The 13,269-nt window shown below is 53.6% G+C and overlaps 1 protein-coding gene across 3 annotated transcripts; it reads right to left on the bottom strand.

The window, feature by feature from the left end:
• Window positions 1–20: 20 nt before the first annotated feature.
• MTF1 (metal regulatory transcription factor 1) lies at window positions 21–13,166 on the bottom strand. Of its 3 annotated transcripts, none has more exons than XM_072979513.2 (11): window positions 13,027–13,166; window positions 10,719–11,173; window positions 9,550–9,788; window positions 8,637–8,768; window positions 7,916–7,989; window positions 7,238–7,371; window positions 7,051–7,128; window positions 6,696–6,798; window positions 5,579–6,078; window positions 5,270–5,333; window positions 21–4,983 (listed from the first exon to the last, which is right to left on the bottom strand). In XM_072979513.2, exons 2-11 carry the CDS (start codon window positions 11,121–11,123, stop codon window positions 4,487–4,489), a joined length of 2,226 nt encoding a protein of 741 aa, XP_072835614.2. In that variant the 5' UTR covers window positions 11,124–11,173; window positions 13,027–13,166; the 3' UTR covers window positions 21–4,486. The 3 variants fall into 3 exon arrangements, with proteins under 3 accessions (XP_072835614.2, XP_072835613.2, XP_072835615.2); XM_072979512.2 differs by lacking the exon at window positions 13,027–13,166 and adding an exon at window positions 12,048–12,471; XM_072979514.2 differs by lacking the exon at window positions 13,027–13,166 and adding an exon at window positions 12,048–12,471 and having other exon boundaries at window positions 5,270–5,327.
• Between the last annotated feature and the right edge of the window lie 103 nt (window positions 13,167–13,269).

Here is a 13,269-nt window from a genome sequence, read left to right as displayed (position 1 = left end):
AACGATCCCTTCCAAAGCACCAAGTTTAAATAAGCATTTAATTAGATCCCATTGGTATTAATATTGCTTTCAATTAAAAAATTAATTTCCATATCCTTGCAGGTATTTCAAAGTACAATATTACTTTTATACAAAATGGAGCAGTTAAGCAAACACTGTTATTTCACATTTTACATTCTTCAAAAATACAAATTCGTGTTTATGCTTCTGGGGTTTTGGAGAGGCGCTTCCTTTGGAAGTACGGTACCTGTAACAAACACCTTCAGATCCTCTGTCAAGGCGAGGACATTTGTTCCCATGTTTCAGAGTTACACTTAAATTTGCCTCCACATAAAACACACACTCCTGAGAGAAACCGGCAACTCTGAATCATCCTCCTGGGGCTCCGGAGACCGGGTGGCAACCAAGGACAAAGTTCTGCTGCACCTCCTAAAGCTCAGCCACACCACAGCCATGCGTTGCCACGGAAGAATTTAGGTGCCCGGCTTGTGTCATCCAGGCTGGCGGGGAGGGGGAGCGGGGGGGCAGAAAGGCACTTTGCAAAAGGTCTCTGAGCACCTTTGGGAGTCTCCCTCTCCCTCACTTTTAAGATGTAACCGCATACCTCACACAGAGAAGTAGTGGTTGTGAAGAAAGGGCCCCCAGCCGCCCCCCTCAACGGAACAATTCTGTTCCCCCCACCTAATCCTCTTCCTATCTGACACATGGCATTCCCTGCCCCCCCCGCCCATGATGCTTCCCAGCTCAGCACAGACAGACAGATTGCCAACACACACACACACACACACACACACACACACACACACACACACACACACACACACACACACACACACACACACACACTTTCAAGGGTAGTGCAAGGGACCATCACCAGGTAGGCCTCAAAGCAGTTCCACTCAGAAAGGGACAGCCTGCATCCTGCCTCCAATTCAAGACGGAGCCTTTACATTCCTCTCCAGGTCCTGAATTCAGACCAATTACTGTACTAGAGAGAATGACGGCTCCTCCGTTTCTTTACACCAAGAGCTTCACTAGCTGAGCAGTCAGAAAGAGAGAACCTGCAAAGCAAAGGAAGGAGCCAACATCAATTAACAGATTGTAAAATAGATATATATATGTCTATATAACCTCTCCCTAGGCTTTACTGGTGAAGATTGTATTGGGGAACACAAAACCAAGTGTTAAGAAAAGTATAAACTGCATTTACTCAGAAAGTGTCCACTGCATAGAAACCATTTTTGGCCAGTGTGCACACCACAGAAAACACCGTGCGGGTGACACACCATTCCCACACACACAGATACACATGCCCTACATAAATATCCAGTTTCCTTGGCATTTCTCAGTGCAGAACAAGAGTCCAAACCTAAGAAAGAAACAGCCACAGTCAGTGCAGAATGCAGAAAATCAGCCCTCTCTCCCAGTGAGATGGGATGCTTATGAAGAGGGGCCATCCTATGTCTAGAAACAGCTAAGAACAATATCCCAGCAGAGAAACTATTTCAGAGTGTGGAATGCTGAAATGTCACGCCACCTCCTGCCAAGGCCAACTGGCTTTGCAAAGAGGAACAGCTTTTCATGGTGGTTTTCCAGAGAGCAGCTCACCCCTCCTGGACCTGCCGCCTTCCCTGTGTTCTGAGCTGTCAAGAGCAGCTTTCCTTTGGGTACCTTTAGGGTTTCAGATTTCTTGCACCTCTGATAGGAAGAAGGTGCAGGAGTGGGCTTGAAATCCTTTAAAATGACACCAGAGGGATCCTGCCACCTCTTGAATGTAGCCCCTTGGTGTAAAGTAATGCCGGAATGTGACCTCCAGAAGACCAAGCAGGTCAGTCCAAGAAGATTCTCTCTGCCTATTTAAGGACAACCCGCCTTCCCCTCCCCACCCCACTTTCCTGCTATGGGGCATTCAAAAGAGTGGGGTGGCTCTTATGATATGCGAAGAGAACTGTATCTGAGAAGCGACCAACCTCAATTCAGAAAGAATGAGTGACTTGAATTGATTCCCACCAGCTCAAGCTCCTAATGGAAGTTTTGCATAGACCAGACTTTTCCTTTTAAAACAACTACGTCAAGAAGAGGGTAGCATACACAGCTTGAGATGGTTCCCACATAAATTCCATGAGCCTCATACACTCAGACATACGCAGACAGACAGACACAGAAACACATACACACCCTCAGGAGAGTGCACGTGGCCTCTACTCCTAGCTACACGTATTGCACTGAGGTTAAGTGCTCTTCTTTTCGCACACCCATGTGAACTTCTATCAGAGCAAAAAAGGAGAAACCTCCCTACTAACTTTGTGAAGTTATTTACAAATGAAATTGCAGCAGTCAGCATAAAGAGAACTAAAGTGCATTTTAGAGACCAGCATGTTAGTGTAAATGGGCAGCCCCCAGCAAAGAATTTGCCTCCTCTAGACTCTGGCAGCAATTTCCAGCAAACACAACAGACGCCTCCAGCCTTCTCCTTCTAGCCTGGCACGTTCTTCACATGGGCCAGAGAGAAGCCCACTCTTGCCATCTATGCTGCAGCTTCTTCGAGTAACCACCTCCCTCCTGCTGGAACTCTGAACAGAGCAGGGTTGGTTGAAAAGCAAGATCACATCAGCCTGGAAGACCAAAGAGACCCCCCTTCCGGGCCCTGACTATGCCAAGCAAAGGAGATGGTATCTCACCTCCAGTTCAGTGACATACTAGTCCCCAGCCCCCACATGCCCCAGCAGGTAAGAAGCCCAAACCCATGCCTGATCAACCCAGGAGTTTTGCCACACCCAGCCAGGTGCACCTCAACTCCCACTGGCATATGGGAAGACAGTTCAGCAGAACAGCCTGCCTGTGTTCTATCTACTAATAATAAATAACCAAAATGATTGGAGAAACTCAACAAACCCGGGCTTCCTAAGGGCTCCTTGGCCAGTCAGCTCCCCTGTGTCTTCCTTCCAGAGAAGGTTCAAGCCAGCCTTCTAGATTCTACCCAGGGAAACCTTCTCCCATTCGACCAAGCAGCCCAAAAAAGGTGCCACGGGAGGCCTGTGCTGTGCTGCTAGGAAGAGCCCAAGGTGTACCAAGTCTTGCCACACTCCAGGGACAGAGCAAGAGTGGAGGAAGAGAGCTCCACTGTGTCCCATTGTCCCAGAGTGAGACAGGCCACCAGGTGGTCTCAGCCACAGAATTCCTCCCCTCCTGCCGGGCAGGACCCTTGTGCTACCTGCATGCAAGAATCCTTCCTTCCTTCCTTCCTTCCTGCTGCCACGACCTCCAGGAGGGACATTCCACACACAAAAGGAACACCCTCCTTCCCTAAAACATAAAGGAGGCTGGCTGCCAAACCCAAACAGGAAATAACTCTCTAGATGGCATCTATTAGTATTTTTTTTAAATGGTATATCATATAAATAGAACATTTTAAAAAGGAGATTTCATGAAACCTTACAGGCTTTGGGGTGGAGGGGAATCTATGTTAGGATTTTACCCTGAGTGAGCTAGAAAGTGAGAAAGGGGGCACATCCCCTCTGCAGGAGGCAGGCGCAAAAGTAGATACTCTTACATGAGTAAGAGGAAGCCTTTGGGAAGAGCTGGAGGACTGAACAAAGAGGGGGGGCCGCTCTGAAGATGCAGCGCCATCACGAAGCCACCAGACAAAGACACAACAATGTATTCAGGGGATGCATTTTGCCGAAGCTTTTCCTAAGCGACACAAGCTCTTCTGTCTGGGCAAAGTGGAGACTCTGCAGGCCTCTCTACACCAAAGACCCACATCTTCTGTGCCATGTTGATGCTGCTGGGCAAGTGGTTCTGGTAAGAGTGAAGCAGTACGCACACCCTTAGCCCACAAACAACATGCAGATGCAGCCTTCCAATACTGAGCAGGAGCAGCAGCCCTAACATGGATGTGGGAGCCGCACGGCCACTACAGAGCAAGCTCGTCTCCTTGTCTTCAGAATCGGAGGAGAGGATGCACCCGGCTGGCATTTCCAGTCCTCTGAAAGCTAGCAAGGAGACAGACCTACAGGGAGCAGAGGCTGGCCTCTTCCTGGCACTGACGGTGGGACCCCACCCCCTGGCAGGGAGCTGGCATCCCAACAACCAGGGCCCATGGGGCAGTCTGATGCCTCTCGAGATCAGCATCTCCTCCTCACCCCCACAGTATAATAGTGCACACATCGTACTAAAGAGCCCTCTGGGCTGTAACAAGATCCACCTCTGCTGCCAGCACTGCTCTCCATCACCGCCCCTGCCTCCACCCCACCACCACCACCCGGTGCAAGGAGGGAGAGCCACTGGCCCTCCCACATCCTGTTAAAGTGACCGATTCCTGTGTCCGGGTCACAGTAAGCCAAAGTGACAAAAGAGTGCAGTCCAGCAGTCCAGACAACAGGGTGCTCTTCCTCCTGAGAGAGAAGACTCGACCCGAGCCTCCTGGGCTCAGCAGGCCCCTGCTTCTCCTCCTTCCATCCTGGTCAGCCAGAGCAGGAGGGCCTCACTTGGGAAAGCTGCCTCCCAGGGCCAGCTCTTCCTCCTCCTCCTCCTCCTCCTCCTCTCCCGCTTGCAGGAGGGCCTCGATGGGGATCAGAGCGGAGGATGCCTCGGGGCTCTGGAGGGAAAGGAAGTCGGAGACATCCATGGCACTTAGGGACTGGTTCTGCACATTGGACGGGTTCCCCGCCAGGCAGCTGTCTTCACAAGGAGGCGGCAACATGGAGGAGAGGACCGCCGGAGAAGGGGTGCTGGTGGGCAGGATCACAGGGAAGGCTGGAGGTGGGGGCTCTCCAGACGTCTTGGAGCCCAATGAGGAACAGCTGCTGCTGCTGCTGTTGTTGCTGCTGCTGTTGTTGCTGCCGCTGCTGCCACCACCACCACCACCGCCACCAACTCTGTCCTTTGCTGAGTCCCGACAGGCACACTGGCACTGGCAGGCCTCTTCCTGTTTGATGATGATGACGGGCACACTCAGTCCAATCTGCTGCATGGAGCTCCCTGGAGACAGACAGACAGGCAGGCACACACACACGCACACACACACACACACACAGAGAAACCCTGTCAGGTCTCAGTTCCGGCTCTCCTGCCTTTGGTTTCTGCTGTCAGGCTGGGATCAAGGCCTGAGCAGCCCCGTCTCTCACAGTTCAAGGATGTGCTCACCTTCTCTTGACAGCTCCTCTGCCTGCTCGTCTCAAGAGAATCCCCTCCCACCCAGCACATCCTCTGGGTGAGAGAGACCCACGAGGACAGAGAAAACAGGACCCTGGGAGACACTCCTTACCTGTGTTGCCGGCAACCGGCAGGGCAGTCGTGAAGAAGACCTTCTCCACCACGGGGGCCTGTGGCTTGGAAAAGAGACAGGAAATGAGCCACAACCCAAAAAAGGAATGGCAGGTTGGCACATGCACACACCCCACGCCCAGGAGAGAAAAGGAGGGGAGGGGAGCAAGTCCCCAGTTCACGCTTCACACAAACAGCGCCACAAACCATTGCCATCCCACACAGAACTAATGGCCCGTCTTCCTTGCCCCAGACCCTGCACAGCCAAAGCCCTGAAGAATGGAGCAAGAAAGAGAGGGGGCTCACTCACCATTTGTTCTTGGTTCTGAGATGACCTAGCAGCGCCGTTCAAAATCCACTGGAGGTTCTGCTCTCCCACCATGATGCTGGACTGCAGAAGAGCAGCTTTCTGTGAGGGCGTGAGGGTAATGGGGGGGCTGCTGGCCAGCCCAGTGCTCCCTCCCGCAGGCACAGCTTCAGGGGTACTTGTCGCCCCTGCTGGTGGCACAGCTGTGGGACCCGTAACCCCAGGAAGTCCTGCTTCAGGCAGCTGGGTGGGCACCTGCAGAGGCTGCAGGAAGCCCTGGGGGTTGGCTGCAAATGGCGTGCAGATCGAAGCAGGCACTTCAGGAGCCTGAAGGACACCAGCCGGGGTGTCAGTGGGAGCTGGAGGAGGCAGTGCTGGAGGGGAAGGCTCAGAGATGCCGAGCTGCAGGACAAGAGGCAGGGGCAACGAAGCAGACTCTCCTGGTGCTGGTGGGACCGCAGGGGCTGGCTTTGTGTCACGATCAAAATCCCCGATCAAGGTGTCTGTCAAGCAACATGGGAAGCACTATGAGAAAGCTCTGCATGACATGGAAGACCTTCTCTGGCAAAAGGCCCACTCTGGCTGGAGCATCTCCTGAGGCCCCTTGTGCCCAATGGCGGTTTCTCTGACATGGCCTGAGCCAGTTGTGGACCATGGACCTACTTCCCCAAAGCCTCCAGCAGGACGCACTGAAACAGCTCTTCTTGCTTCTGACCTCAAACTTATTCAAGCTGGCTAAGCGGGCCACAACCAAGCCTCCTCTGGTGGCTAACTCAGTGGGGAACATCCTCTACAAAACTCCTTGCAGAGAGAGGACGCCTCCACTACTACCACTAGCCAAGGGCAGCGCCGAGGGAGCAAAAAGCCAGGAGAGAAGCAGAGGTCTTGGAAACAGTCCGCTGGCAGGGCTCTTTCCCTCAGAAACCTGTCTTGGCTTCTCCTGCTTCTAAAAAGGTGTTGTTCCTGCACCCAACTCTGCACACTTGGCTTCAGAGGCCTGCCAGGCTTCAAGCCTTAGGACAGCTGCCTCAGGCAGATGCCCTGCAGAACCGCCATCCTTTCTAAGACAACTAACAGCCCTCAAAGGAGCCAAGAGGAGGGAGATACGAAGCAGAGTTACCTGGGGGGTGAGATTCTTCCTGATTTGCAGGAGGGTCTGGGCTCTGAAAGATGGACTCAAAGATGCTTGCTGGTGAGATGGTGCTCAGGTCTTGCCCTGGTATCTGGGGAAGGGAGCAAAATGTGCTACTCAGCATCAACCAGGAGATCATCCCCAAGCCTCTGCAGAAACTCAGGCCAGGCACCACCACACAGCATCTCTCAACACACCCAGCCCACAAAAGACCAAAGACGTGTGCTTGCTTTAAGCAGCATCACAAAAAACAACCACACAGTATCAGGCCTGAATAAAGGAACAGCAAGAATATATTGCTGCCTCCGAGGCTGTCACAACTGAACACAAAAGTCTTGCTTACTGGATTTGAATTATCCCGCAGTTCTGAGTCTGTGGACATGAGGCTCAAGTCGCTCAGGCAGAGTGAGTGGTTCATATCCTAGAGCAGAGAGGAAGGCTGCCATCAGTGTTGAGACTAGGGTGGGGACAAGCTGTGGCCCTTTAGATCCTGTTGGGCTCCAGCTTCTAACCAGGAGAAAGACACCCACCTCAGAGAGGTTGTTGCTGGAGAGCAAGGTATACGAAGGCCCCTTCTCATGTCCCTTCATGTGACTCTTGAGACTGTACTGTGTGCTGAAGGTCTTCTCGCAGCCATTGCTGGGACAGAAGAAGGGCCTCTCACCTACAAAGAAAAAAATACGTGCAGGGATCCGTATAAGTCCAGCAGTCTCTGGGTTCTTGGCAGCTCAGCAGATCTGGAGTCTTGAATAAGAACAAGACTATTACTTATGACATTTTTGGGGCACCATTTTCTTCAAAGAAGCCCAGTGCCTCTTAGAATTAAGATATGGAAACACTGACAGCAAAAGCCCAAATAACACAATCCTAGAAACACCTCTTCCGCACTGCAGCCTCCTCTAAGCTGTTCTCAAAGGGTCACACACCTAGCACCGAAACCCAGAAGGACTCCAAGCCCTGTGGTTCTCATTGCAGGGAGGAGGAGGGTCTGCACACTGTGCAAGATCCTCGTGCAGACGAGTTTAAAATAAAAGAATTTACCCAAATGGCACAGGAGCCCCAGGCCTTGTCTGGGCAAGTTTCACTTTATTAACCTTGAACCTTCCACCAAGAAAGATGATGCAAAAAATCCTCTTTGCCGTACAACACCCAATGGCATCCTTAAGGGTCCCAAAAGAAAAGCCGCCACCCGATCCACGCTGACTCACCCGTGTGGGTCCTGACATGGGTCTTCAGGTGGTGGCTGGCAGCAAAAGCTTTTCCACAGCCGTCATGGTCACACCTACAGGGTTAAGGGAGGGGCGGGGAGTGGTCAGCAGAAATCACTTCCAGGCACAGACCATCCTTCCTACTGCAGAAACAACAGACAGGCACTGATCTGCCCCCCCCCCCAAGCACAAAAGCTTCTGCAGGACAGGAGCCTGCCTGGATAAACTATCTGTCTTTGACTGTAGCCACAGCGAGAAAGAAGCAAAGGGAATAGGCAGAATGTTAGCCTATATGAACTTGATCCTGCCCCCCCCCCCTGAAAAGAGCCTCTGACAACACTTCACACCTTAGCTCCACCACAGCAGGAGGTTCCTGTGTCAGGGGTGGGGGTGGGAGAGAGAAAGTAACACCTCATATTAGGACCTCTCACCCCCACCACAGTAGCAACACTGCTGAAACCCAACCTTCTGAACAAGTACCAGCACAAACGGCCACATCAGGGGCTTTAAACACACATGTGGACCTGACCAGCGATGGAAGTGGGTGCCCTGCAGAATCGGGATTAAAAAGGACTCTAAGGTTTTTTTAGGCCAACCACGGAACAGCTGGGGCTTGAACGGAAGCAGGACCCCAAGCCCAAGAAGTGTCTCAGGAGGATCGGGGTGGGGGTGGGGGAGGCATCTCCTCAAGGTCCCACCACCCTGCCACCTGAGGGCTCACCGGAATGGCTTCTCTCCGGTATGAGTCCGAATGTGCTTCCGCAGATCACTGAGCGTCGTGAAGTACTTGCTGCAGCCTTCTGATTCACAGTTAAATGTCTTCCCTGTGTGAAGCCTCTGGTGGGCTTTTAACCTGCCAAACAACAAGAAGGAGAGTCACGTGGTGACCACAGGAATCCCCTGAACCTACTGAACACAGCAGAGGCAGGCGTCTGCTGCCAAACTGCAGCAGCGAAATCATATGGCCATATGCAGGTGGAAAGTCTACTGGTCATACCACCTAACTGCTTGAAATTACCTAGGATAGTCTGCTGCCAAATTTCACAGCAAACAGCTCCTTCCCCTCTCTGAATGTTTTTTTTAAATTATTTTATTTTATTAAACAGACATCCAATCTACACAACATAAACCTAAAATACAATTACATATATATATAAAACACCAGTGCCACCTTCACCCTCAGGGGTAGTATTAACAGTATTTTTTTTAAAAAAAAAATCATTCAGTCCATTTTCTCTCCAAAAATTCATTATTTCTTCCCTCGGTGTATGCCCCTTCCCTCTCTGAAATACAAATTCCAAGAAGACACTCCATATTTTCTTAAAAATAGGCTTCTTATTTTCACGCCACATGTCAATTTATCATTAATTGCCATATCCCATAATTCTCTATACCACTGGTTCTTAACCTTGGGTTACTCAGGAGTTTTGGACTGCAACTCCCAGAAGCCTCCATCACCAGCTGTCCTGACTGGGGTTTCTGGGAGTTGCAGTTCAAAAGCATCCGAGTAAAAAAGGTTAAGAACCACTGCTCTATACCATCCCTCTAAATTTAATTGGTTATCATTTTTCCAGTTTCTTGCAAAGATTAACCTTGCTGGTTCCTACTGAGGAAAGGAAAGTCCCTTCCCTTACCTGTACAGTGTATTGAAGGCTTTTTCACAGCCTTGAACATCACACTCAAATGGTTTCTCCTTGGTGTGGACTCGGACGTGGATTTTGAGACTATAGGATGTGAGGAAGGCTTTTCCACACCCTTCCTGATTGCACACAAAGGTATATTCCCCTCGGTGAGTCTTCTGGTGGGTGCGCAGGTTGCCTGCAGTGCTGTAGGTACGAGGGCAGCCCTCAAAGGTACACTGGTAGCGCTTCACCTGTCAGGCAAACAAATAGCATGCCATTTAAACCCCTACACCAGACTGCTAGGCAGTCAAACTATCACAGCACAATCAACCAGAGGAACCCCCTTTCTAAAGGACATCTAAATCCAAACTTCAAGCACAAGCACAGAATCTTTAGCAAACAGTATTTTTATGCCTTCATAGAAATGTGTAAGTGTAACCACATTTGAATATACTAAGGCACAGATAAATAATTACTCTATTTCCATCGGCTTCAGATTTAAGATAAGGTATTGGTTCAAAGACTCTTAATATAATTAGCAGAGCAACAAAAACTGCAACACAAATTCTAAGCAAACATTATTCTCAAGAAAAATAATGGAGATAAGGAGTCTTGTTATTCCTAAACCTAATGCCATCATATTAATCCCCAATTCTTCAAAAGTCAAAAGGTATTTCAACAGCTTTCTCAGCAATTCATTAGAATTACTGAGATACAGAGTTTACTGAAGATGAAAGTAATCAAACCAGAAATGTCAGCAGTTACAATGAAAGAAACAAAAACAAAATGTATCTCAGGATTGGTCAATGCTAAAACTGCATCCTAAGATTCAGAAGATCCTCTCTATATTCGAGTCCACCCATTTTCTCAGGATTCAGTTTTGCTCTCCTTCCATTTCCTTCTTTGCAAACAGAACAAATCAAAGCATAGCTGAAAATGTTTCGCTTTCAGACCTAATGCAAAAAACAAGTACTTAAAGAGCTCCAAGGTCTTGGCAGGCCTCTGACCAACCAAGTCGCCTCCTTCCCAAAAGAAAGTACCTAGGGCCCGCATCCACCACCGCTTGCATCACAAGACAAGCGGCAGCCTCTACAGTGTCACATGACTCATGAGAGGTTTCGCTGTGATATGCTAGCAAGCCTCCACAGCCACCGCTCTGGAAACTAAAGTCTGCTACTCACCTCTTTAAGCTTTGTTTCGGGGCATTCCGACTGCAGAGTGAGAGTGGCTCCTTCTATGTTTCGTGGCATGGGAGTCGAACCAGGATGGATCGTCAGGTGAATCTGATCTGGGGAAATGATGTGCTGCACATAACCCTGGGACATTCCTTCATGGTCAGCTATCAAATGAAAGCGGTCCTCGTGACCATCATCAGGCAGGAAATCCCCGCACGGTCCTTCGTCGTCGTCATCCTCCAGCGGCCCTCTGTCTTGTTCAATGAGGACTGTTGTCCTGTCGTAGACCGTTCTGGACGAGGCCGGGAGAAGCCCATTCTTGTCAACAAATCTCAAGAGTTTGTCCTCCTGGGCCAAATCATCTTCCTCTACTGTGTAATAGATGACATTCTCAGGACTGTTTTCCCCCATGGCTTAGTGAGACTCCGGTAGATTCACAGAACGAAGACACAGCAGCGCATCTGCAGAAGGGAAACACAAGGGAGCCGTCCTCAGGAGGACTCAAGGGAACAGAAAGGGAGGCCCTGGAGCGCCCTCATTCTCTCTCACCACTGCCCCCCCCCCGGGGGAGGGGTTGTCTGCCTGGTCCCCCGCTCAGTTTCTGCTGTTTGGGGCGATGGGTTTTGCCCTACGTGTCCGTCGGCGGTTGCTTAACTGGTTCTTGGGGCACAACTGCAGGCAAAGTTGTGTAAGAGGCCAAGCACAAACTGCTGGTGAAACAAGCCCAAATGAATGTCACCCAGGGTGAGGGAGGAGCGGGGGGGGGGAGGTCACTCTCCCTCCCTCTCTCCCACTGTCTCTCTCTCTCTCTCTCTCTCACACACACACACACACACACAAACACGGGGGAACTGCGCCGGGCCCAGAGGCCTCTCGCCCGGCCAGCCGCGGAGGAGGAGGAGGCTCGATCCTCGCAGGCAAGAGGCCCGGCAGGCCGGCGCCCTCCCCCCCCCCCAACGCCTGTCCGCCTGCTCTCTCCGCGCGCCCTTCTCCCCGCGGGACGAAGGGTCCCGTCCGCCCAGCCCGGGGGGGGGGCGGCGGAGGGAGCGGCGCGAAGGGCCCCCTCCGGCCAGGCGGGGTCGGCGCCCGGCCTCCCTTCTTCCCCCCCCACCCGCTCCCTCAGGGCGGCGCAGGCGCGGGGCGGAGGGCAGATCGGGCCGGGCCCCTCCCCCGCTGCCCGCCAACCCCCCCCTCCCCGGGGGGCAGGGGGAGCGCCTGACAGGCCCCCTTCCAGGGAGGGGAAGGGAGGGGCCCTCCTTGCTTGCTTCCTTCGCGCACGCGCGCGGCCTCCCCCTCCCTCCCTCCCTCCCTCCCTCCCTCCCTCGCGGCCCTCACCGGCTCCTCTCCCCCACGCGGGCCCGAGGCCGGCCCGTCTCGCCGCTGCCATGGCGCCCGGGGGCTCCGGTCCTCCCGCCCAGGCGCTCCGTCAGAGGCTCCCTCGGCCGTCCGCACTTCCGCTTCCGCCTGGCGCAGGGCACGCCGGGACAGCGCCGCTTCCGGCCACGCCCCGACGGGCGGCGGGCCTATCCCGGGCGGGATTGGCGGCTCCGGGGTCAAGGCGGAGCTCCCGGCGACGGCGCCCGACTCTGCGGGGCCGTTGTCCCCGAGCGGCCGTCCTTCCGGCGAGGGAGGAAGGCGGGCCCGGTCCGAAGCCGGGGGAGGTTTTCCACGGGGAGCCCCGAGCAGAGCCCGTTGGGTCCGGGAGGGGGAGGTCGGCTCGCGGGCGGGGCGGGATCCGGGGCCCCCTCTTGCCGCCGGTGCCGGTGCCGGAGCCTCCCCCGAGGCAAGGCTTGCAGCCCCCTGCTCCCGTCCCCACCCCACCCCCGCGGTGACCCTGCCTTCCTCCGCGGCCTCCTTCCCGCCGGGACTGCTGGCCCAGGGGCGGCTTTCCTCCGGCCGCCCCACAGCTTGGCTCCGCCGGGCCTCTCGGGCTTGGAGGCGGGCGTGAAAGCCCCGAGCTCTCGCCCGAAGGAGACCAGGGAAGGCTGCCTCTCCTGATGGAGGGAGACCCCCCCCCCGCCGAGCCAGACCCCCAGAAGCGGGTTGAGCCCCAAAGACGCCCCGGGAGGGAGGGAGGGAGGGAGGGGGGTCAGCCCTTCTGGACCGCTGCTGGGAAACCGGGGCCATTCCTGAAAGCGTTTTTCCTTCCCTTCTCTTCCCCCCCTCCCACCGGGAACCCCGCCGCCTGCAAAGCCCCCGCCCGCCGGCCCGACCCCCGACCCCCTCCTTGGCAGTGCAGTTCGTTTGCTTTGAGGGGCCGGGGCCACTCCGGCGCTTGCCCGGCCCTGCCCTGCCCTGCCCGGCCGATGCTCACCCCTCAGGGGCGCCTTAGTCAGAAGGTCCAAGGAAGGGCGAGCTTCCCGCTGGGCTCCCAGCACCAAACCTCTGCTTTCTTTGCTCTGACCCGCCCCTGATGAGGGAGAGACCCACGTTGGCAGCCGACTTCCCAGGCCCTTTAATGCTGCAACATGAAAGCTTTCCATCTAACCTGGCTTAGTTTTTCAAAGATAAAATGTAAAAGTAATCACGGATGAGACCATAAGAATCAACATTATCC

Source organism: Pogona vitticeps, chromosome 9, assembly GCF_051106095.1.
Source record: "Pogona vitticeps strain Pit_001003342236 chromosome 9, PviZW2.1, whole genome shotgun sequence".
In the NCBI taxonomy this organism is placed as follows: Eukaryota; Metazoa; Chordata; class Lepidosauria; order Squamata; family Agamidae; genus Pogona; species Pogona vitticeps.
Note: the sequence above shows the minus strand (reverse complement) of the source record. Positions and strands in the feature narration are given on the sequence as shown.

Coding starts and splice junctions, on each gene's coding strand:
- MTF1 (XM_072979513.2), bottom strand. CDS start 11,123: ATGGGGGAAAACAGTCCTGAGAATGTCATCTATTACACAGTAGAGGAA. Junction 6,079..6,695: donor GGAAGAATCTCACCCCCCAG/GTAACTCTGCTT, acceptor GTTGCTTGACAG/ACACCTTGATCGGGGATTTT. Junction 4,984..5,269: donor GCCGGTTGCCGGCAACACAG/GTAAGGAGTGTC, acceptor GTCTGTCTCCAG/GGAGCTCCATGCAGCAGATT.